General features: G+C 42.5%; 1 protein-coding gene across 1 annotated transcript in view; it reads right to left on the bottom strand.

Annotated features, from left to right (window-relative positions):
- The window catches only part of Polr3b (polymerase (RNA) III (DNA directed) polypeptide B), a 91,721-nt gene that overhangs the window by 5,690 nt on the left and 61,087 nt on the right, over window positions 1-24,944 (bottom strand). The window contains exons 20-26 of the mRNA XM_013022600.1: window positions 24,362-24,571; window positions 21,704-21,862; window positions 20,132-20,249; window positions 16,579-16,721; window positions 4,147-4,250; window positions 3,453-3,619; window positions 14-127 (exon numbers count right to left, since the gene is read on the bottom strand). Of these exons, the coding sequence (XP_012878054.1) occupies window positions 14-127; window positions 3,453-3,619; window positions 4,147-4,250; window positions 16,579-16,721; window positions 20,132-20,249; window positions 21,704-21,862; window positions 24,362-24,571 (1,015 nt within the window). The remainder of the gene's footprint in view (window positions 1-13; window positions 128-3,452; window positions 3,620-4,146; window positions 4,251-16,578; window positions 16,722-20,131; window positions 20,250-21,703; window positions 21,863-24,361; window positions 24,572-24,944) is intronic.

The raw sequence follows: 24,944 nt of genomic DNA, 5'->3' as shown, positions 1-24,944 counted from the left end.
TGCATCCTCTTACCTGGTAAGGACGGCTCGTGGTCCTCGGGCCCGGGCATGCATTTTATCCAGCACCATGTGTTTCAGCTTCTGGTAGTACACAGGACCAAAGTAGATGTATGCTTCTAAGGGTTCACTGAAAGAAAAGTCAGTTAGGGGGCCAAGCGAGCTCGGGCAAACAAGAGACATGAGAGCATACTAGATAGCAGGACCCTACTTGTTCACTGGGTCAGAAGAATTTCCAATGTGTAGTGTATGCAAAAGTACCAGATAGATAACAGTTTCACAAGGAGATAAAAACTTCACAAATGTAACTGTATATAGGCGATTTAGATCATTTATCTAGATCACCACAAATAATCTTATAATTGGATCTTTTTGCTGCTGCTCCCATCCTTAGACATTCTGTTCTTCTGTAATAAGTCAGTGATTCTTTCTAAAATGCTATTCACAACATCTCATGTTCTGTTTTAAAATCCCAATGGTTTTTCACAGTCAGAATTCATATTGCCAACATTTTATCATGGTCATAATACACATAATCTAGTTCCTGTCCTCTTTACATTTCTTATTCCTACTTGGCTAATCTTCCAGCAACACTGGCTTTTTCATTGCTCAAATGTAGTGAGTCTTACCCAACCTCAGGGCCTTTATACATCAACTTTCTTTTTTTGGCCTAGAATGTTCTACCAAGCATGTATTCCTCAGACAATTGTTCCCTGAAAGCAGCTGATTTTTCTTAAATAAGTCCTCCTCCCTACCATTGCCTCCATACTGCCTCCACCTGGCCCTTCAGGGCGCTTACACCTTTTGCTATTGCACATGCTAAGTTTCTCTGGTTAGTGCCTGTCGTCCCCACAAATAAGCTCTGTAAAAATTAGCCCTTTGTCTCCTTTGTCACTGATCCTACCTCTGCTTGTTATACTAGTGCTCAATAAAAGGTGTGTTAAAGACAATGACTACAGAAGTACTTTGTAAGAAAAATCCTTTTCCTCTAGGCTACAGCCAGGCAACAAACGCTTTTTAAAGGCCTTAGAATGTCCTTTCTCAAAGAAGGACCACATTCCAGTATGACTTAAGCCCCACAATAACCCAGGCTGGGAGCACTGTAGCCTATTATAGAAGGTAAAGGAATCGGACAGGCTCCTCAAGAACTGGGGGGCAGTGCAGCATGAACCTGGATCCAGCGCTGCTCCTCCTGCTACCCTGGTTTGCCTGGGAACAAGCTCACTTGGAGTGACTGCATGATGTCAAGTAGAAGAAGAGCAAAGGATGCCCACTGGCCCCTGTTGTACATGTCAGCTTCACTGAAGGCTTCCACAGTCACCAAGCTCTTCCCATGGAGAGCAGAGTGGCGGGGCATGCTGGGGGAATGAGACCCCCTCATCTTGCTCCAGCCTGCTGCACAGCTACTTCCTACCCTGTTTCTTGGTTGTACAATAGGGTGGTCAGTCCAAGGGTCTTTCTAGTTCAACTGAATGAATGACTCTAGTAAATCAGTAACATGGCATTGAACTGTTACTTAATGCTTTCCCATCATCCTGAGGAAAGCCGCAGCAGTGCCCGCTCCTCGCTATGTCCAAGGATGGACAAAGGTTCAAAGGATGGACCATGCTTCTCAAAGTGTGCCAAAGAAGGGGGAATTCTGGGCCTGGGCTGCAGCGAGAGGCAGTGTGGACAAGACACACTACAGTCAGCCACACATATTATGGTCTGGTTGGCTAGACACTCTACAGTCGTCATGGCAGCAGGATACAACCCATGCTAACCTCTTGGAACAGTAATCTTCAGGAAGCTCCACCAATGGAACCCCGTGGTTTTACATACTTTCTGATCAACAACCGCATTGTTTCATGGTGGAGAATATCAACAGTGTTCTCTGACACCACTATGCGCTGCCAGCCCAGTCTCACTGTGCGCAAGAGGCACGCAACACGGAAGAGCAGCGTGAATACCAGGGCTCACATGAATCCTGTACACAGTCTACAGTATGTCTTAAATTGAGCAACTGATTGGAGGTTTTAAGGCTTAATGTGTGAGCCACATCACGAAAGCTCATCGTTTCCACCACTGCAGGGTCACTGCAGGCCGTGGAGACCCCCCTCCACTGCCTGTTTGACTTGGCTCTTTCCCTTCACCAATCTCACCCCGCCCAGGATGGCTGCCGCTGCCGAGAAGGGTGGCAGAGCTGGCCTCTTCTAGTCGCTGGAACTTAAGTGGTAAAGTGTTAAACTTACTCTCCTCGTGTCTCAACTACCCAGCTCCTTAGAGGGCTCTTCTAACCCCTCCCTTGTCTTTATAGTACTTGGACTGATTTGCCTAGGTTTCGTCACTCTACAAGCATTTCTGGAGCACCTGCTGAGCAATAGGCCCTATGATACACAGTGGAATAGAATAGTAAACACAGCACAGCAGCCCTGTTAGCTCAGAAGAGGGAAAACTGGATTATGAGGGATTATTATGGTATATTTAATAGCGATAAGTGCTATTGATAACAATGGAGCCAGAAGTGGAAAGTGCTAGGTTATAGTTTTGTGTGTGTGTTTGCCAATCCTGGAGCTTGAACTCTGGGCCTGGGTGCTGTCCCTAGGCTCCTTTTGTTCAAGGCTAGCACTCTACTACTTGAGCCACAGCACCACTTCTGGCCTTTTCTGTGATTAATTGGAGATAGAGTCTCATGGACTTTCCTGCCAAGGCTGGCTTCAAGCCCCAATCCTCAGATCTCAGCCTCCCAAGTAGCTAGGATTACAGGCATGAGCCACCGGCACCTGGCTAGGTGGTAGCTGTGAATGAAGTAGTCACTGGGCTGGGATATAGATCAGTGGTAAAACACCCCTACCATTCATGAGACCCTAGGTTTGAACCAGCACTGCCAAGTAACCAGACTGCTATTAAAACTACCTTAGATTAGGTAGTCAAGGTAGGCGTGGCCACTGAGAAGCAAAGGAAATTCAACCCTTAAGGAAACCATTTGTGTTATGTCCAATGAGCATTCCATAATAGGTATCTGTGAAATCAAATCTTCCCAAAATTTTAAACTGTAGTCTTGTCAACACAACTAGCCTTTCTCAATTGATCAGTTCTCTAAATCCAGATTTTTCTGGATCAGAACTCTTAAAACAGCACTGGTTTACTTCTTAGGGCTTAAAGGAGAGCCGGGAAAGCTGGCACCTTCGAGCTTCACACATCTACAAGGCTCTTACCTCTTAACCAAACCATTCTTTTCTTGAACTCTGGGCTTGGACGCTGTCCCTGCGCTCTTCAGCTCAAGGCAAGTGCTGGAGCCACAGCATCACTTCTAGTTTTTTAGTGGTTTATTGGAGATTAGGGTCTCACGGACTTTCCTGCCCAGGCTGCCTTTGAACTGTGATCCTCAGATCTCAGCCTCCCGAGTAGCTAGGATTATAGGCGTGAGCCACTGGCTAACCATTCTTTTCTTTAGAATGCTCCTCGGCACTCACCCTGTGATGCCTGATGTGACGTAGTCCTTCCCCAGGTAGTTATAGCCATGGCGAACGAGGTCCTCGCACACGTCCTTCACTTTGCTTCCTCCGAACGCAGTGCCATAGTGGAACCTGCCGTCTAACACTCCTGCCTTGCCGGCTAACAGCTCGATCAGCTTTCCCACCTGAGGGATGGGAACGATTCAATGAGTCCCTCACGGTGGTAGGTGGTACAGACATTCTCTTTGCTCATTTCTCAGCTACCATGACTGAATAGTAGTGATAAACTTAACAGCAGCAATATTTATTATCTCTTGCTGTGTAACAGGTTCTGATGAAGTAGCCTGATACATGTGCTCTAATTTTAGGATTATTTTCTCAGTGACTGGATGAAGAAACTGAAGTATGGAAGTTAAGCAGCTTGCCCAAGGCCGCACAGCTGGTCTGAGGCGGGGCCAGAATGACAGAGGGTACCCAATGGGAGGGAGATGGTATAGGTTCCACCCATGGGGTTCTCTGTGCCAAAGGGCACACACTACTCAGGAGACTGAGTGCAGCTCTAGGCCACTGCCTCTGCAGAGGACAGTGGTCCAGAATGAGGGGCGGGGAGAAAGCTGTCAAAGGTAGTTCCTACTGCCTGCGCTCACTGTCACTAAACTGCCCGCTTTTCTCCTTCAAAGCAGTGTCTCTGAAAAGCCCCAAGGTAACTGACCGTCATTCTCGATGGGAAGCCGTGTGGGTTCATTATGATGTCCGGACAGATGCCAGAATCACAAAATGGCATGTCTTCCTGGGGGACGATCAAACCACAAACACCTGGGGGAGAGAAGATTTCATGCCCGGAAAGCAAACAGGCAGAAAGGAAGAATACAGTATTTAATTGGAATCTCCCTGCTGTTATCTCTATTTCCACTATTCTAAAACCTTCCCCTGGTCTCTATCCACAGTAACAAAAGCAATTTCCAACAGTTATTCTGCTAGACAATCAGCTCAAAAGTGACTCTCCTCGAAGAAAAGCACTGGCCTGGCACACAATGGTGCTGTCAGGCTGCTTGCCCACCCTCCTGAGCCACCAAGACTGAAGAGAAGCGACTGCCCTGGGCCTGGTCCTGTCAATACCCCCTCAGCTTTAAGTTGGCAGCAATTTCACGATCTTCTAGTTCAGTACCCAAATCAGAAGAATTCAAACTCTCTGACTACAAAACACAGGCCTGACTGAATAAGAGGGTATATGTAAAATGTAGTTTCAAGAAAAAGAAGACAAAAAGTGGTTGATGAGCTAACAGGTCTACCTGTTGGCTGTTCAGCACAGGTTGCTTGGCTGATTCTTGCCAGGGATTTTTTTTTCTGGCAAGAATCTAAAACCTAAACTGCCTTAAGGAACTGACAGTGTATAACAAATGAGAAAAATTACCTTGATGGAAAATGCTAAATCCTACTTGGAAAGGTAAAATTAGAAATGAAACTTCAAGAATGAAAACAGAATAAAACAAAACCTACCAACCCTACCCCCAATACTTATGTGCTCTTAAATTTACTCTAAGCTGTAGGAGATTTTGTTGATAAGTAGTTTTTACTTCTTCTGGGTTTTTTGTCCCCCCTTGGGAGAAGGAAAAAAGTACAATTAGGATTTTTAACCACAATCTACACAATTTAGAACTGGAAAACCAGTGTTCAATGGCAATGAACTAGGAAAAATAGTGTTTTCTTATGGCAGTTAGAGAAAATTCCTTTTCCCTACGTGTGAGGTTATCAGCAGTTGAAAATCTCCACTGTTTGACTCCTGTGTAATAGTTCAAATTACTTTACTATGATTATGATTATTACTAGTAGTATTACTGTGGTGCTGGGAATCAAATGCAGGGCCTTCACAGCACACCAAGCAACTGTTCTATGATGGAGCTACATCCTTCACTGCTCACACTACTTTAAAATGAAATCTCTGTTTGTTTCAGTCATGAGGAGCTACAATCTAAAGGGAAAGAATGCCATCTGCTTATTTAATATTGGTTATTAATATTCTGACTTCTGCCAACAAGATGGTAATTAGGTTTGTGGAGTTGAATTCTAGAACACGTAGTTATTTTAATTAGCTTTTTGGTCGGAATGGTTTTATTGTATGTACCTGTGCTTTCCTATAGGAAGACTGTAACAATCACTCCATCTACTTTATTTTGAATTCAGCTACAGTGTTAGAATTTCAATCAAGCCCAGTGTGCGAACCTTTCCTCTTCCCTCCAAAAAAACATCCATCTGATGATCCACACTGAAGTTATCTGATAAACTCCTAAGGCTACCGGGAAATCTACTTTGAAAGAGGTCCAACTGTAAATCTAGGTGCATGGACAACAACATTGTTAGTAGTGAACACAATGTTGAAAATGGCACTCCTGGGATGTCCGGCAAGAATACAGCTTTGCCTGGCAAGGAGATGGACGGTTCAGTTGTACCCCTGAAAAAGAAAACGCCGCACCACTTCAGCCACATTCACAGGAGAATGCCAGCCGGGGCTTGCGAGGAGCTGCTGGTCCTGGCCTCCAACAAGAGAAGGTGAGAATGATCAACAGGGCCTCTGAAAGCTGACCCAGCAAGCGCAAGGCATGGACTCAGGCCGCGGGAGGCTGGGGAGACGCATGACTTGCGTTCTGTCTTTCGGTTTTAGTGGACACATTTAATAAAGCCAATTCAGATTCGTTATGTTCTTAAAAATGAAAGAAGTGTTCACTCCCCTGAAACCGGCATCTAATAACTTTCCTTGAAATCTGATTAATATTTAGTACAGAACTTCCTTTCCAGGCAGATTTTTTTTTTAATCTGCCTTTTTCTGACACTTTGTAAAAAAAAAAAACCATAAGTAGCTTTCACTTTTTTTGTTCTATTCTAGGATTGGCTATGGCTGTATCTGAACCAAGGGCACCTGTAAGCCAAAAATTAAATCTTCGCTAACTTAAAATTACTTTAAGCTGTGAAAACCCTTTTATATGCCAAGATGGTTCCCATAGCAGACAGCCCTGTGTTGTTTGTTTTGTGTGAAAGTGAATGATAAAAGATCCATGAAATCGACACAGAAAGCCAGAACAGCAGAAAGAACTGAGGGCTCTCCATCATTGCGGCTTCTACCCTCTGCTGACTTGTGGAACAATGGGAGCTACACATCCAACCGCAGATCTAACACAGCTGTGCATTTCATTAGATGAAGAGCACTGGCGACACAAGTAAATAATTAACTTATTCTGGTCCGCTGACTGTGCTTATGAGACCAGTCATAGCTGACAGATTTTAATACAAGTTAACACAAAGAGGCCGTAATGAGCTTAGAAGTTAAAACAAAATATTTAGACAGAATTTGACGATCTCGAATCTCAAATTAGACAGATGATTTTTTTAAAGTTTGTATTTGACTGAATTCATTAAGAGTAAAAGAGAGTTCTCAATCTTGGAATCAGACTTCTTCTTTCTCGTTTCTTTTTTTTCTTCTGGTATTTCTGTTTCAGAAGTATGCAAGTCCATGAAGTGGGGAGTTGCTTATTTTCTAATGAAAAATTAAAACTTCTTTCTGGACACTGAAGCATGCATTCCACTCCCATGCTAAGAACTCTGAAAATCTATGGTCAATTTCCTTTACTACTGTCCTAAAAATGTAAATGATATGCAGTAGCTTGTGTGTTAATACTGCCCTGCAACCCTGCGAAGAGGCTAAGCTGTAAATAAACCATATCTAATGGAAGCTGTTGGGAAACAATTACGACTCATAACTTAAATGCTTACACAGCATTTCAGATTTAAAATAAAATTTCATCCCCTGGCTCATGCTGGCATCCCAATCCCATTGTTTATAGCACAGCCTCCTGGTAGTAAAATGCAAACACACCAGTTCAACACGACCTTCACACTGAAAGCACTCACGCCAACTGGGGATCAGACCACAGAATATACCACAGAATTTTTAACCACTGCAAATCAATAAGGAAAAAGTGAATCTGGGAAAGTTAGAGGGGGTTGGTCCTGTCAACAGAACACTGCTCTCTCTCATCATCCATCTTCATGTTAAGGGAGAACTTAAGGAGTCCAGAGAAACCTCTGGTGTGCGCTGATCCACTTGTTTCTGTGTCATGCCCCAGGATCCTCTTTCTATTTTCATGGCTTCACAGAGCAACAAAGAAATTATGTTGAGAATGGATTTACTCAGGAAAAAGTCCAGCTGACCTTATTTATTTAGCTTTCTTACAAACTGTTTCTAATTATAAACAGCAATTAACTTATTCAAAAGGTATTTTTTCTGTCTTTAGAAAATAGTAATTTCATTGTATGGGATCTGGATAGTGAACTACCTTAAGGACATAGATAAAAGGAAAGAAAAAAAAGTCCAAACATTCTGTAACTGTGTCTGGATAGGACAGTAGGTATTAACTGCAAAGGCAACCATAATGACACTTTAACTTAAGAGCTATCCATGCTGGGACTTCAACTTATTGAGCATGGAGACTAGCAAATGCCTTTTTTTTTTTATTCATCTCCCAACATTTCTTTTTTTAAAAATAAGTTTTTTATTGTGAAAATACTGTACAGAGGGGTTACAGTTACATGAACAAGGTAATAAGTACATTTCTTATCAAGAATTGTTGCCTCCTCCTTTTTTCCCCTATCATCCCTTCCCTACCACCTCCACAACTATTACCCCCCCCCCAATTGCAAAGTTCGTTTTTCAACATAGCGTCTTGTACATCTCATTGTTGCAATGGGTCAACCTGTATCCCTATTTAAACATTTTGTTTTTTCCCTTCCCCTACCCAAATTATACCAACATCAAATACAGTGAAAACAGGGATTATACCATGGGTGAGGGACATACAAAGCAACAACAACAACAAAATCACACGGTACCTTATAAATACGTTAGAAACCATAGCAAGAAAGAAAAGAACCACTTGTATCCCTATCTTGGGGTTCATTTTGCTTGACTTCATCTTATCTGGTCATATGTATATAGCTTTTGACCTTTTCTACTTGTCCCAGACATATACTAGTTATTAGCAAATGGCTTTCTATATGGTATGGTGTAGGTGAGTTCTGAGGAGGTGGAGAGAGGAAAAAGGGGCAGGGCCTCAAGTTCAAATCAGGGAAGTAATCCATGCAGAGGAATCCCAGTGGACACTGCAAGCTACCACTCGGCACAACTCCATTTGCCACCTGCAAGGGCTCTATGTGGTGCAGAGTTGGGGTAGGGCTGGTAGGAGGGGATAAAGTAGGAGGGGCAGTGCTGAAAGGAGACTCTTCTGTACAGCAGTATGTGTTTAACTCACCTGCGTTGACTCATCTATTAGATAAGGCCATCTATTCTACAGGCTAACGCTGTGCTGAGGAGGGGTGAAATGATGCTCTGACTTTTCACTGTAGTCACAGTGTGAGAGGGTTGCTGTTCAGTGAAGGAGTGACTGGCCCAATGTGAAATGAGGTTTGACAATGCAGGGAAATGCCATCTAAAGAAATCTCTCATGGCACCATAGATGGGTGGAGGGTAGGACAGTAAGCTATCAGGTGACTTTAATTTGCTTCCTGGCAGTTGTGTTACCTGGGGGCATGGAGGTGGGGAGGGGGAGTAGGGACAAGCCTTAGTAGTTTGGTCTTCATAATGGGAATAATTAGCACCTACTTCATGAGGCAATTGTGTTAAAAGAGCAGATGAGCTAATGTCTGAGAGGTCCTTAGAGAAAGGCTGCATCTAAACACAAGGAATTATTATTATATAAGAATCCTAATTACTCCCAGCAGGGAGCACGCTAGCAGAGCACAGGAGACCAACTTAATGAATAGAGGGCCAGGAGCAGTTGCTTTCACTTTGGCTGAGGAGACTGAAACTCTCACTTCTCGAGCTGGGTCGGTTGGGTCATTTAACATTATCAAGATACCCTTTCCTAATAACTTTAGAGCTACCCAGGGCGGGCTGTGGGTTTCCAGCTTGAAACAGCTTCTTGTTGAATACAGCACCAAATAGAGGAGGCGTCAGAGAAGCAGCCAATTGCCTTCAAGTTTGAATAAACTCATATCTATGGGCCTTAATACATTCACAAATGTAAATTTCTAAATAATAATAATAATAATAAAGTGGAAAGGCCAACACAGGTGGTTACTCCTTTCTTCCTGTCCCCCTCTGCAGTTATCAAATCAACTTTCTCTTCTTTTCCACACCTCCACCTTACATAATCCCAAGGGGAAAGGGGCAGTAAAAACTGCTGAATGGCACCCAGATCTATCACATCACTTGCCACATCCCGGTTGACATAGTTTTAATTTGGCTCTTCCTTACATGTTAACAGATAAATAATGCATAAGAAAACTTGATTAGCTTTCTTATTAAAACATCACTCTAAATGAGAGGAGACGCTAGAAGACAATGCAGGTTTTACACGGCTTTCCCAGGAGCAGTTGAATGGTTTGATGTGATAAATTTGCATAGTCTGAAGCACACAAAGGGGCTGATTAATTGAAACCCTTACAATGCTTCTGGAAGCAGCTATTGTAAAACAATAACCATAGGAACTTTACAAAATACACACAGCTAAATGTGTCAAGAGCTTAATAAAATGTGTTGAGGCTATACTATTTGGAAACAGAATTGGAGATTTTTATTTTGGGCCATAAAACACTAAAATACCCAATTTCAAAGCTTTAGTTGGATATTTACTGAAAGGTCAGAGGGTTACAGGCCAGCTACCAAAGACCCAAATTTGTTCTTAAATAGCAGATGAAATAAAATCTTCTTACAATCAGGTGTTGACAAGGGCAAAAGAATCCTGATTTCTAACAGAAAAAGCTGTTGGAATTTCTTTTTGGACTGCATGTTCACCATCATATGCTTCACATTTTGGGGCTCACAGCTAGCCTATGAGCCCACTTCCCCCCCACTTAGAAGTGTGCAGTTAAGCAGGATCAGGCAAAGTAGGGCGTCAAAGACACCCAGACCGTTTGAAGCTGCAGCCTCACTTGTCAGGATTGGAGACAGGCCTCAAGTGCTACTTAAGTACAAGATGTTATTCTTACTAGTTTCAGTCAGGATCTTCTCTCAATTTTAGAAAACAAAGAAAAACAAAACAAATAATGAATGAGAATCTGGCAAAACTAGTTATTAGTCAGATCTTTTTTAACAAACTTTCTTCTCAAACTGTCTTTCGGGCACACAGAAACAAACTTTTTCTAACTTCCCTTAGCTTTTTTATAGTACTGTATAAAGGCTTTCCAATGTGCTGGCCAAGCAGAGTAGGGTTTCTTTTCTCCTAAGAATATGCAAGTAAAATGTTAATAAATTAATGTAGCAGGTTGCTGAATAACTTTTGTTAATACAAAACAGAAGCAAGTGACCTTAAAATGGAATTATTTTTGAACAACAGAAGGTCAAAACATTTCATCCACATCTAGATATTATAAATACCATGAACCACTAAATGAACACTGCCTTCTGATAAGCCCAGAACTTCTGTTTCAAAACAAACGTTCTTTAGTTCATTTCAACTAGCTGTCTGGCCTTGAGGAGCTGGAGTCAGACATGGAGGAGTGTATTTCATTCTGATTTGCTGTTATTAAAAGGCTTCTAGTTGACAGGACAAACACCCTTGCTCAAATACAGTTTTTCCTCCCCTTAAGAATACTGTTTGGTATTGCTGCCTGATTCTGTAATCCACAGGACCTTTGTTGGAGGTACTAATCCTTTTTCACATGAGAGACTAAGAAACGCTCTTCCAGGAAAGTGATATATTGCTTTTTTTCCCCTCTCCACATCAAAGAAAACCACAGTTCCCTTCCTCTCTCCCTGTGAATGACAGCCAAAGTAAGGGGATATCTGGAAATATAATTTTTAGGTTTGCCAGAAATCCTGAAATCAAACAACCTGGGTAGTCCTTAGGCTAATACTGCTGGAGAGCTAAAACAAACAAACAAAAAACCAAAGAACAGCACAACACAAAACAGAAAACAAATGAAACAGAAAAAACTGGACCAGGAAATCTGCATGTATCACTAAGCATCAGAGAAAACAAAGCTCACAGCTTTGTAAATTCTCCAGGTAGAATTTACACCAAAGTGCAAGAGGCTAAGATGTTATTTTAGTTTTAATAGAAAGTCTATAAATTCACACAATTCCTTTAATTAATGTACGAATGACTGATTTTATAACTTTGCCTATAAGCTGATCAGGAAAGGGCAGGAAGAGGAAAGCTAGAAGGGCGTTGCAGACCTGTGTTCTGCCCTACCTCTCCCTGGGGTGCCATCATGCCTCAGCTGAGTCACAGCTTCTTCACTCCACACAGCCCAGAATTCCTGGAAATTCAAGATTTCTTTACCTCTCCCCAGGTGAATACAAAGCCAATCCAAAGCAGACTGTCTTTCCTTTATAAACATTTACAACTTTGTTGCATAGATTATTACTGAATAATCTGAGCTTTGCTAACTTGAGTGTACTAATAAAGGATGGCCTGCTCTAGTGATTCTTGTCTACACTCTTTTGATGGGTGGTGACTGATAAAATATGTAACTGAGCTCATAAAGACCCAAAGGAGGACTGTACTCAAATTCCCTCACATACTGCTCTGGGAATAAACCCAGCCCTTTTCTGATTCTGGAGTAGTTTTTATGTTGTGAAACTGTTTTCATAGAAATTCTTTTTCCGTCCTTAGCATGTGACTCTGTGTGCTCAGTCCTCCTCAACTTTTGAAGATACAGGAGGCTAGGTATGCTATCTGGCCTGTCAGGGCTATATAGCAACTGAGAAAACACATTTCCCTCTGAAGCTGGCAATCTCTGACCAACTGCCTTCAGTTCTTTGCTGATCGCATGCTGCTATTGTGGCTTCTCAACCGTAATGGTATGGATTCTCCTGTTCCAGTTTACCGCCTCATTCCATCCTCGTCCATCTTCTTCACAACTCTTTCATCGCCCACAGCTTATAGCTGCTGTTCGGCTTCCTCTGCACACTTGTTTCGCTTAGCTACTAATTATCCTACAACTTTGAAGTGATCAGGCTTGAGCAGGATAGGCTCTCACAGTCTGTGAAACTGCATTTTTCAAGTTTCCTCTAATGGTTGGAGAGGCTATTTTAGAAAGCATTAGGCACAGAAATACAATCTATACATTATGCATGTATAAAAAGAAACCCTAACAACAGCTTTGCCAAAGACAACTTCAGACAGGACTCTGTAGGACTCTGTCATTTTCTGAATATCAAGAACAACAAATATGACATTCTATATGGAGGGAAAAAAGATACACTATAGCAAAATTATCTTTCAATTTTTTTCATAGAGAACAAGATGTTTGGAAAATAATATTTTCCAGCAATCTTACATTTCAAGAGTAAAAATTAGCTGGGTGCCAGTGGCCCATGCTTGTAATCCTAGCTACTCAGGAGGCTGAGATCTGAGTTTGGCAGTTTGAAGTCATCCTAGGCAGGAAAGTCTGTGACACTCTTATCTCTAATTACTGCTAAAAAGCCAGAAATAGAACTATGGCTTCAATGGTACAGTGCTAGCCATGAGCAAAAAAGTTCAAAGTTAGCACCCAGGCCATGAGTCCAAGCCTCAAGGACTGGGAAGTGCACGCACGCACACACACACACACACACACACACACACGCACACATGCACGTACACACACCCTTAAGACACACACACACACTCTCTCTCTCTCTCTCTCTTAAATGGAAATTAAGCTTGACTAAACACTGGCAGGAATCATAACAGGACACCTATATCCAGAAATCACTACACTTAAATCTTCATAGCTCTCTTCATGGCAATTCAAATGATGTGTGCCACTGTTTCCAGTCCATTCACACTTTACTCGTCAACCTCTGATTCTTATAGGCCTGATCCAGTTCCTCTTTGGATTATTATGTGGCTCCTTCTGTGAGCTATGCTCACTGCACAGGGAGGTTCTAGATGAACCAGCTGCAATCACTGCCCCCTGTACTTCCTTCCAATACCTTCTTCTCTTGCCTTTATCATATCTAACACCTTGGGAAGCCAAGTCTTCCTCAGCTTGGTGAACAGCACTATCAGGTGCTCAGGCCACAGACTTATTCCTCAATTCCTATCTTATCATCTCCCAATGGCTAAGCTACTGGTACATTCTGCTGAGAACCTACTCACTTCTCTCTACTGCTCCACCTAGTCCAAGGCCATCATTCTGCTCTGTCCTGGGCCACTGCAATGGTGGCTTTGTGCCCTTCCTTTCCCTTTCCTCGGGCCCAGTCCACAATGCCAGGCTGAGTTCTTAAGAGTCCTATGTCAGCTCTTGGTACTCCTTTGCTTACATTCACCATCCAACAGTCCTAGTCCCCTCCATGTTCAGAATAAAGCACGAGCTCCTTTCCATTTGGCCATAGAGCCCTGTAGGAAGTGTCCTGTCCTACTTCTCTACCCACAACCTACCCCATGCTGCTCCTCAGGCCTATTCTGGCCAGACACATAGTTTACCTCATGTTAAGCTCCCTCATGCCTCAGCTCCTTTGTCCTAAAAGTTCTTTCTGCCCAGAACTTAATTCTCACCATCTTTTTGCTTGGCAGGCTCCTTCTGTTTATCCTTCAGGTCTTATCTCAATGCCACTTCCTTCCAGAAGCTGCTTCTAAATACTGATCCAAAATACAATGCTCAACTTCAAACTAGTCACTTTTACATCATCTTTCACATATAGCCCTTATTACTACCTTTTATGTTCATATTTTCTGTTTTATTTCTGTTTCTCTCCAAGAGGACATCAACTCTATAGGAGAGCAGACACCCTGTGTGTCAGTCTTATTTACTCTCAGGTTTTAATACTGACACCAGTTCTTGGTACATAGAGAAAACCCAGGATGAGAGGACGGAAAGTCAAGTATCTTACAATACCAATCTCAAGTTAGCAAGACACAGTGGCTTTGAGATTGGTGCTATCCTTTATCAGTTTCAACCCCATAGACTCTGCTGTGTCCTCTCTTTTTTCCTTTTTTGAGTAATCCAACCAGTTACATTGATTTCTTTCTATTACCATCCTTTTTCTTCCACCTCTTTGTCAAAGCCTTTGGTTTCTGGCTGCAGAAGAACTGGACAGACCCACTGGTGGGTTCACCGTTTTTCCCCGCTGTCTGTGCACCAGGCCCTGCGGTCACTGCTGCACACACACCAGTATGCACACATACAGCCCCTTAGGAATATCTTCATTTAAAGTTAGGGAGGCCGAGGCTTAAAGGGAAAAAAAGTCATCTAGTAGATGTTTTTGTTATATGTTTTCTTAGTTTGAAGGTTTTCCATATCTCCAGGCTTTATTGCTTTAGTTATTTTTCAGAGAGGGTCTGGTGTTTTTGGCCTATGCCAAGTCTTAAACCTGGATCCTTCAATCTCTCCCTGCCATGTATCTGGGATCACACAGGAGTGAGACACCATACTTGGCTCAACACTGAATTTTTCTCCTTCCTCTTTTCTAATTCTTGTGGTGGTTACGCATTGAGCCCAGGGTCCCACAAATGCTAGGCAAGCACTCTACCACTCAACTACATCCCTACTTCTAAACACTTCCTTTATTTAAGGAAAAAAAAAAAGCTGTTTAAAATCATGTACATGGGGCTGGGAAGGTGGCTCAGTGGTAGAGCGCTTGCCTTGCATGCATGAGGCCCTGGGTTCGATTCCCCAGCATCACATAAGCAAAAAGAAAAAAAGCCAGAAGTGGCGCTATGGCTCAAGTGGTAGAGTGCTAGCCTTGAGCTGAAGAGCTGAGGGACAGCACCCAGGCCCAGAGTTCAGGCCCCACAATTGGACCCCCAAAAAATTTTTTAAAAAATAAAATCATGTACACTTGGTATCTGTAAAGAATTAAAAGATAAATTTTATGTTGAGTCTCACGTCATCTCTTCCATCCCTCTGTTAAAGCCTATACTTCTATTTTTGTTTGCTTGCTGTCTCCTTCCTCTCCAGTCTTTTCAATAAATCTCATGAAGCTGTAAGAGAGGGTGTCTGTCAGGGGAATGTGGGCTAATCAGAAGGTTTTTACCCTTGGATTAGAAGCCATCTGGAGTGGGAAAACTTGCAAGACAAACTCCTCACTACAAGTGAAAGGTCAGCCATACCCAGGAGGACTTGCTCCAGTCTTGGAGAGATGTATACGTCACAGCCCCTCTGTACCCGTCCGCCCCCCCCACCCCCAACGACCCCCATAAGGAGATCTCTAAAATCTGCCGTTTCAGGTCATTACAAATCAGAAAGCTCTTCTGTCAATGAGCATTATCCTTATCAGAGTAACAGTAGAAAAACGCTACTGGCAGAAAGACTTCCCGGCCTTACACCCAGAGGCCTGTTGACTGGAGTTTCCTGATGGGTTCATCACACCAGCACAGCTCTGCCGTGGGCACATATGTGGGTTCATACGGCACTCATGCTAGATGGACAGGAGAGAATTCTGCTGTGATGTAACTTCAGTTCACTCACTTGCTCATTCAGGTATGCAACTGTTATAAAGTGAGTATCTAGTATGTTCCATTCCTAAACTCTATGAACAGTGATTAAGTGAGATTCTACTGAAAATGAATCAGTAGTGATAGCATGCTCGACTTGTTGAAGATAAACAAAACTACAAATGAAACTTGGGTATAAACCATCAATGAAAGGAAAGGCTCACAATGAAGCAGATGGCAGAGATGGATCTCTGGTGCAGGGGGAAAACACTGCACTGGGCTTGGGAGACCAGATCCTCATAACAGGTCAGCAGCCAGTTCACCTGGCACCCAGATCAGCCACTAAAAATACACACTATGAACTTTAGCTGTTAAATAGAGGGCACAAAATTCTGAGTGTCTTCTAGATGTGACAGCTGACAATACTACAACCCCAAAGAACACACTGTAGTTTAAAAATGGAACTTTCATAAGAAGAAAATATGAGTATTGTTATTGTTGTCACATGTACTTCTAGAGATACATTATCCAGAATGTATTTATATTTTTGGGCAGAGAAGGAAATAAATAGTTCTATAAGCAACTGTATCATATGCTACCAAATGTTATTAAAATACAAATAGGTTAATCTGAGAAAACAGTAATTGATATAATGTAGTATTTTTTCAAATACAATACTTCTTTTTCTTTACTAGGGAGAACACATTCAGTTTTCTAAACAGGGTTACCTTTTTGCCCATGACGACTGCTGAATTTGTCTCCGATCTCTGGCCGCCTCGTCTGCCTCAGAAGCATTTTGATCAAAAAAGCATCTTCAGCATTGGAAGAGATCATCACTTTTTCAATGTAGGAATCTGTTGCCCCTTTATACCTAAGGTGAACAGAAAGTTACTAAACAGTTTTCAAACTTCCCCTGGTGAATCTATCACCCATTAGAAATACTCATATGAATCCCACAACGTCTTCTGACATTCTCATTTGTGGCCCCAAAAAATGATTTTCATTTTTATCATGAAATTCCCTTTTACCATCCTATACACTCACTGAAGCAGGCCCAGCAAACATTGTTACAACGATTCCAAGTCATTACACCTTCAAAGAAACAACAGAAGTAGATGCTAGGAAAGGGTAGGTGACGTGGGCTCAGGCACTGGCCGCACAGGTAGAGCTGGGATTTGAGCAGGCTCAGCTCCAGATTCTGCACCACTCTGCTAACAGTCCTTTAATGTAATTCAGCTTTATCATTACTTTTTTTCCCCCTACACTTCGCCTCTTCTGTTTTTCATACAACTGACATTGTAAAAGTCTTTAAGAGTCTAACCCATGCAGACTCAGGACATACAGGTATTGGGAAGACAGTTCCTGTACAAAAGGGGCTCCCCAGCAGTAAGGAAGAAGGGTAAAAGTGGTCCAGACTTCAGTGGGATGGAGAACAGGAGACATCAGTCAATTGCTAGGAACTGGCACAACAATGGCAGCAGGAAGGAGTGGCTGTCAAGCACTGTCATAAAGAAGGTGACCCTCGAGGTGGGAGTCTCACAGGAGGAGGAGACTGAGTGAATACCCAATGCCCCGTTCCCATTTTAGAGAGTTACAGGTGATTTCCTAGAGTGATGGGCGTGGTGTGCAGGGCAAAGGCAAGAGGCACACTGAAAATGTGGAGGGGACACGGATTGTGGGTAGTCCACCTTCCACAGGCAGCACTGTGACTCAGTGCGTTACCGTCCAAGAGGGTGCCATGGTGAGATGAATCATTTAGAAAAATCAGAGTCAGCCGTGCGTGAGAGGGGTGAGAGACAGCATCTGAGGGGGTGAGTGAACAGTGAGTAATCACTGTTAGGGCAGGGGTGGTGGTCAGAACTACAGGAGGAGAAGGGAGACAGACCTACCTACAGGAGTTGCCAAGGTGATAAGTGTGGCAAGTGAGAAGTTTGTACCGTAGGTGGTGACTAGTTAAGATGGTGGTATCCGAGAGGAGGACTCAGGAGGAAAGGCTGTTTGGGGCTGGGGTGGATGATGGTTCTGGTCTAGGCGGGGCATTCCTGACATGCCCAAATGTTAAGTATGGAAGGATGTCGGGAAGCTCTTGAGAGCTTGGATTTCTGCAAGCAACAGAGCACATCCAGGCTAGGTACAGGAGCTCATGGTCTGGACACTACCAGGCCTGGCAGAGGGGAAGTGGAGAATGGGCAACTAGAACAGCAGGAGGATCAGGTGAGGTGGTATCCTGAACCAAATCCCCAGAAAAGTCATACATAATTCACGTATGTATTCAACCCTGCCAGGCACTAGAATACAAGGGCAACAAAAGAGCCATATTCTCAGTCTACAAGAGTGGGACTGAAGACCCACTGAGATGGGCGGATCTGACCAACTGTTCACTGTGTTGTCTTCCTGCACTGGGGTGTGAACTCCACAAGCAGGGATTGCTACTGGTTTTGTTTAAGTGTACAATCCCACACCTGGACTAGTTCCTGGCATAGTGTTCATACTTAAAAGGTATTCTGTGAATGAGAAGATGGTGATGCCTTCCAGAGCTGCTCAGTGGCGTGAAGAGGTGGAGCCTGCTTCTGTGGGTAGGGAATGAGGGGAAGCAGAAATGAAATGATCCATGAAAGGAAGAGGAACAGAATGGTGGCTAGAAAGGAACAGGAAGTGCAGAAAAAATATTTTCCTATAACAATAAATATTTTTTTGGCTTCTGAAGAGGGAATAAAAAACAGGTTGAAAACAAATGGAAGACAGAAGACAAAATAACAATATTCTGCAAGTAAAGAAAGTTAAGGAACTAAGAGAAAGAGAGACTGGCTTTTAAACAGAGAGATTCCTTCTGTAGACAAAGAGAGCCATCAGGCATACCCAGTGCGCTCTGCTTGGGACTCAGTAACAGCACAGGACCCTTCCCCAAGTGAACTGCCCATTCTCTTCTTTGTGCTCCCATCCTCAGAGAGGAGTACAAAGCTCCTTCCAAATACTGCCACAGTTAGTGCCATGCTCAAAGGGTGCTCTGCTGCCAGACTGCGTTGAGTTCAAATCCTGCCTCTGTCACATACAGCTGTGATCTTGAGAAGGCACCTACCCCTGCCTTGCTTCTGTTTCCACATCTTTCTAAGAGCTACAAAGAGAACACAGCTCATGGGTGAGGTAGTTAACATGTAGGATGCAGGCAGTTAGCATGCAGGATACCCACAACAATGACTGACACTGTGAGTTCTCAAAGAGGCGACTGTGAGCATTTTTGTGAAGAATTCTTTGCCAACTAGGTGGTGACTTTCTGCAGGCAAGGCCTATGGCTTACATGTGCTCTGTAAACCTAGCACATGCTCACAGAACCTGGGACAAAGCAGCCAGGACTACAGTGTGTGGAGGGGGTTGTAAAACCTGCCTTACCAGCTCAGGAATCCCATCCTTCTGTGCCACCCTTCCCCATCTCCTAAGCTCCCCCGGCCTGGCTCCCAGACCTGGCTCTCTCTCCTAAATGGTGTCTAAGTAGTCACTGGCACTGGCTCATGTAGTTTCATATTTGATTTTAGAGCGAAGAAGAAGCCTGGAGAGTAACAAGTTTATCTATCTCTTTCACTGCACAGATGAGAAAACAGACAACATTCAAATGCTTTAGCTGTGTGAGCAAACCCATGATACGGGCAGACCTAAAATCAGATCAGACACTGGGGATGCCACATTGTGGCTACTTCATTATCTTTAACACAAATCTGACTGGGTCACTCCTCACGGAATGAATTCCTCGCTCTGCCACATTCTCACAGCACAGCTGCCCTTCCTTGTCAAAGCCCAGGCCTTCTCTGCCACGTGCCCTTGTTGTCTCCCCACACCTTAAGCTCCTGCCTGTGTGCTATGCACCTTGTACCAGGGCATGAAGTCCAGATCATTCCACAGCCTGGTCTTATCTTTAAATGATGCTCTTTTCATGACAAGTAACAGTGCCTGCAAATGCTACTTCTAGCTTTCCCACCTACCAGGATCTGTTTTTGTTTTTGTTTTTTTGGGGTCCGGTCGTGGGGCCTGCACTCTGGGCCTGGGCGCTGTCCCTCAGCTCTTCAGTCAAGGCTAGCGCTCTACCACTTGAGCCATAGCACCACTTCCGGCTTTTTTCTTTTTGCTTATGTGGTGCTGAGGAATCGAACCCAGGGCCTCAGGCATGCAAGGCAAGCGCTCTACCACTGAGCCACCTTCCCAGCCCTAGGATCTGTTTTATACTACCCCTGATCTCTGCTCTTTTCCTAACCTTCCTGTATCTTACCAAGGCACAACAATACCTACGTTATGGGCACATCTTTGTACTGTGGCTGCTGTGGCACATTACTTCCTTCCAGAGGAATCTGAGTCACTGTGGGCATGGACTTGTTTACAAGCACTTGCTTGTTTTCTACCTTCTCACCTAAGGAAAGGAAAACAGTGTTGAACAAATCAGTATCATCTTACAGAATGTGAAGATTGCTTGGTTGTAACTCTATGCATAAATGAACAATCAACAGCAATTTTATGTATCTCTTGGAATGTCAGAATAGGTTTGGACTTCAACTAGTATCAAGTTTTCATCTCTTCATGGTAAGCTCAAAGATCAAATACTTAGACTACTGTCCTAGCACTTATTTTCCAAGCCACAATGTCCAGTATGAAGAGTGAGAGAGATTCTCCAGTGTATAAAGGCAGAGAGAATGAGGGGAGTCACGTGCTGTGTGCATCGGGGAACCACAACTCCATGCAGCTCTGACACCCAGACAGCAACCACTGACCAGGTGTGTGCCTAGTGTCTGATCTGCCCAATAGCATTTAGTTAATCTCTCCTCTCCTCTGGTGCCCTTCTCAGCTTTTCTCCAATTCAAAACACAAACCTGGTCCTATCATTGCTATGGGCACCATACTGAAAACAGGCTTGTCATGTCTGGGCCCATTGTGCCCTCCCTCATTTCAGCTCTCCAGCCACTCATGTTCCCACACTCGCCTGCACTCTCTTCTTCTTGTCATATTGGCCTGCTCTCAGGTCCACTGGCTAGCAAGCCATAGGATGTGCTCTGCTCAGAACTTACTCCTTTCTCCATTTCAGTACCCAACTTGAATGCGTCCTTCAGATTTCATATCATTTACTTGCAAAAGGCCATCCTGAATTTCCGATCTAAGTCAAATCTTGCCCTACAATGGCCTCATAGCTTCCTATATGACTGCTTAAATTGGTTTCAATTTGACATGTTTGTGTATGATTGATACACCTCTGTCTCATGGACTGTTCTACTATTCTGTAAGACCCTCTGCAACACAGAGCTCTGTGTTGCATCAATAAATTCATTATAAGACTGTAATCATAATAGAGTCATACTTTGTCGAGAAAGAGAACTCTAAAACAGTCAGCAGAATGCATAAATCAAGAAATATCACAGCTGGGAATGTGGCTTAGTGGTAGAGTGCTTGCTAGCATGCATGAAGCCCTGGATTCAATTCCTCAGTACCACATAAACAGAAAATGCAGGAAGTGGTGCTGTGGCTCAAGTGTTAGAGCGCTAGCTTTGGGCAAAAGAAGCTCAGGGACAGTTCCCAGGCCCTGAGTTGAAGCCCCAGACTGGCAAAAAGTAAGCACCAGTGTAAATGCAGGCATAAAATCCTATTCGAAACATTTCCTTAAATGTCTGACTAGTTCAAATAAATTACTGCTAAGTAAAAACATAACAAAGAAAAATAGAGTGGATTCACTCAAGAATATCATACTGGTTGAGTCTAGATAATATTCTAGGCTGTTGCTTCTTTCTGCCCTGCTTACTAAATATTCAAAAGTACTGATGAATAATTTTCAAAAAGTATACATCAAAATTTATATATATTTTTTGAAACTTTTACCTGGAGAACAAATGCCATCTGCATCCAAAATTTCATGTCGCCAGATAGGTTTCCTCGTAGCAGCATCTAACATGGGCCCCATCACCTTATCAAAAGTCTGATTGGTGTATCGTTTCAATGTACATTTAGCATTTTTATATACAAGACAACGCCCAAACCCTAAAGTGAAGCCAAAAATGGGTCAGTTTGAAATATATAATATCCAATTGCATCTTGCCCATGTAACTCTGTACAGTATTTTCACAATTAAAAAAAGAAATATATAGTATCCAATTATGTAATAAAAATGCTATGAAGAAACAAGGGATTGATTGGTGCTATTCTACCATCTACCCCCTCTCACTTTCTCCAAAAAAGCCCTCGACGGTTCTAGTCCTGGATAATATGGGATTGGCTTAAACTAGTATCAACCTGATCATCTGAAAAAAAGGACTCAGGGCTCCTTGCCTACCAGCTGTCAAACAAACTTCAATCTTCCAGCCATCTGCCAGCATGGAATCCACAGGTGGTCATGTTAGAGGAAGAACCAGACTAGAATCAAAAAATACTTTAGAGAAAGCACTGGTAAACCCCTCTTTTTTTTTTTTTTTCTTTTGTTGGTAGTGGGGCTTGAATTCTGGGCCTGGATGCTGCCCTGAGCTCGTTTGCACAAGGCTAGTGCTCTACTACTTTGAGCCACAGTGCTACTTCTGGTTTCATGGACTTTCCTGCCTGGGCTGGCTTTGAAGCATGATCCTCAGAGCTCAGCCTCCTGAGTAGCTAGGATTACAGGCGTGAGCCACCAGCATCCAGCAAACCCCCCTCTTTTTTACAGGCACATTGAGTGAAGTCCAGAGAAATTAAGCAGCCAGGGTCACTCAGCAAGTGGGCAGCAAATCTGAGAACAGAACCAAGTTCACCAACTCCTGAGTGAGGATCCTTGGTATACAATCTTCTGGTGACTAAATTCTGCTAAGCTTCCCTGGACAATTTTCCTTTCACTGTGATTTTGGTATTTATGGGTAAATGTCAAACAAGCAAGCAAACATGTAAACAATATTTCTTCTCCAGAGAAAAGAATTTTAAAAAAGAATAAAAAGAAGACAAGATAATTATTTCAATGGGAGAGACAAAGTTTACTTCTGCCCTAAAGATTAGTTTAATTACATTCTTAGATTGCATTTGACTAGTGAATAATAGCATAAAAAAAAGAAAAATGGACAGAAAAAAATCAGATACAAAATCTCAACTAATGAATCTCTTAAAACAAACACCATCAGCTGTCATTTTCCCCCTATTTTCCTTCAGCCCAAGATTTATATTAAGCTAGATTCTATCTAGCCAGGTCAGAGTTCCATTTAACAGCAAAACATCTATCAGGATGAAATGCCAGCTTTGCTAATAAAATCTATGCACAGCTGTAAAATACTTCATTTAGGATTCTCCACCCAAATTAGAAATCTTAGAGAAATCTGTGAGCTCTGAAAATCAATCAGACAAACGTAAATTTCTAAAATAAAACCTCAGCACTCTCTCGTAATTTTTAAAACTTAAAGATGACTATGGGATGAAACTGAGTTCTATGGCTGGATTGTAGATGTGTGTCTCTGAGTACGTCTTCATCATCAAGATTTCTCATAAACTGTATATGGCCATAATAAACTCAGCTCAGTGGGCCAGGGTCTTGAAATATCATATGACAGCCAACAACATGGGTGTGCAGCATGAATTCAAACTATATAAAATCAAGAACGATTTTCTTCTGAGTGCAAAGGGACCTTTTATTTACAGGTGGTAGCTTAAAAGCTGGGGCCAGTAAACTCAGATCATTAAACTGGGTTGCGGAGTTTCTGACAGGCATAACAGCCTTCAGATTTCCACATAAACGTTACCAGTTAATCAGAAAGGAAAATAACTAGTTTTAAAATATAGCCGTTGTCATTTGGAGGAAAAAAAGAGGCATAAATTAAGTGCAGCCAACATTAATGCCAATGACACATGGCTAGGAGTACTATTATGGCTGCCTAGCAACTACGGAGAGGAAAGGGGAAGGCTCAGTGGGCATGCCAGGGAGGAAAAAAAGAAACAGAGATTATGAATAGAGAAGTCAGCCTGCAGATCAGGTGATGGTGAGGCACAAGGGGCTGACCTGCAAAAGTGAACTATTAGAGAGACAAGAACACAATGATGCACTAGGTAGGGTTCGGATAGCTATATTTTAAACTTTTGCCATTTGGTTAAAAAACAAACAACAGCCTACTAGATTGTTAGTCTAAGATATACAATAAATAATAACCTTTTCCATTGTGGACATTGCTACTCTGCTCTCACACAGATTTGTTCTAGAATATATTACTATATATACATATATATATATGTATATAGGCATATATACATTTATTTCATCTATTGTAACTCTTGCTGGAAAATAAATTAATTCCTGTTTTTTTCTCTGAGAAACTAACTCAAGTCACTGACTTGAGCATACTATAGCAGTATACTCAGTATTTCCATGTAAGATATTAAAAGAGCTTTTACCAAAATGTATCTGTGTCTTATTTATGTATTATAAAATTCAAATCCCTTGAAGCTGAAACTGTTGTTCAGATGATAAGCTGGTTTTACGTTCATCATCCATTATAACTAATTCTACAAACACAACTTGATATTAGAACTTACCTCTGTCCAAGGAAGCCTTGTTTAAAACAAGTGCATCTTCAATATCATAGCCACTGTAACTCATCACAGCAACTGTTGCATTCTGTCCAGCTGGCAATTTTTCAAACTCTATCAGCTCAATGGTTTTTGTTTTAACCATGGGTTTTTGTGGATATGCTAGCAGATACATGAGAGTATCAATTCTATTTCGCTGGTTGTATCCAATGGTACCTTTATTAATAGTGAATAAAACAAAACCAAAACCAAAACTGTATTAAATAATTACTAGTCTACAAGTCAAACATTTCAAAAGAAATAACTGCATGTGACTCATTTTTTGTGTGTGTATATGAGCGCCTGTCCTGGGGCTTGAACTCAGGACCTTGGCACTGCTTCTGAGTTTCTTTTGCTGAACGCTAGTGCTCTATCACCTGAGCCACAGCATCACTTCCAGCTTTTCTGAGTAGTTTATTTACGCTAAGAGTCTTATGAACTTTCTAGCCCAGGCTTCAAACCACAATCCTCAGATCTCAGCCTCTTGAGTAGTTAGAATGACAGGCATGAATCATCAGCGCCTGGTGACTACTGACTTTTAAAAGCAATT

The sequence above is a fragment of the Dipodomys ordii genome, unplaced genomic scaffold (assembly GCF_000151885.1).
Source record: "Dipodomys ordii isolate 6190 unplaced genomic scaffold, Dord_2.0 Scaffold3, whole genome shotgun sequence".
Classification (NCBI taxonomy): domain Eukaryota; kingdom Metazoa; phylum Chordata; class Mammalia; order Rodentia; family Heteromyidae; genus Dipodomys; species Dipodomys ordii.
Note: the sequence above shows the minus strand (reverse complement) of the source record. Positions and strands in the feature narration are given on the sequence as shown.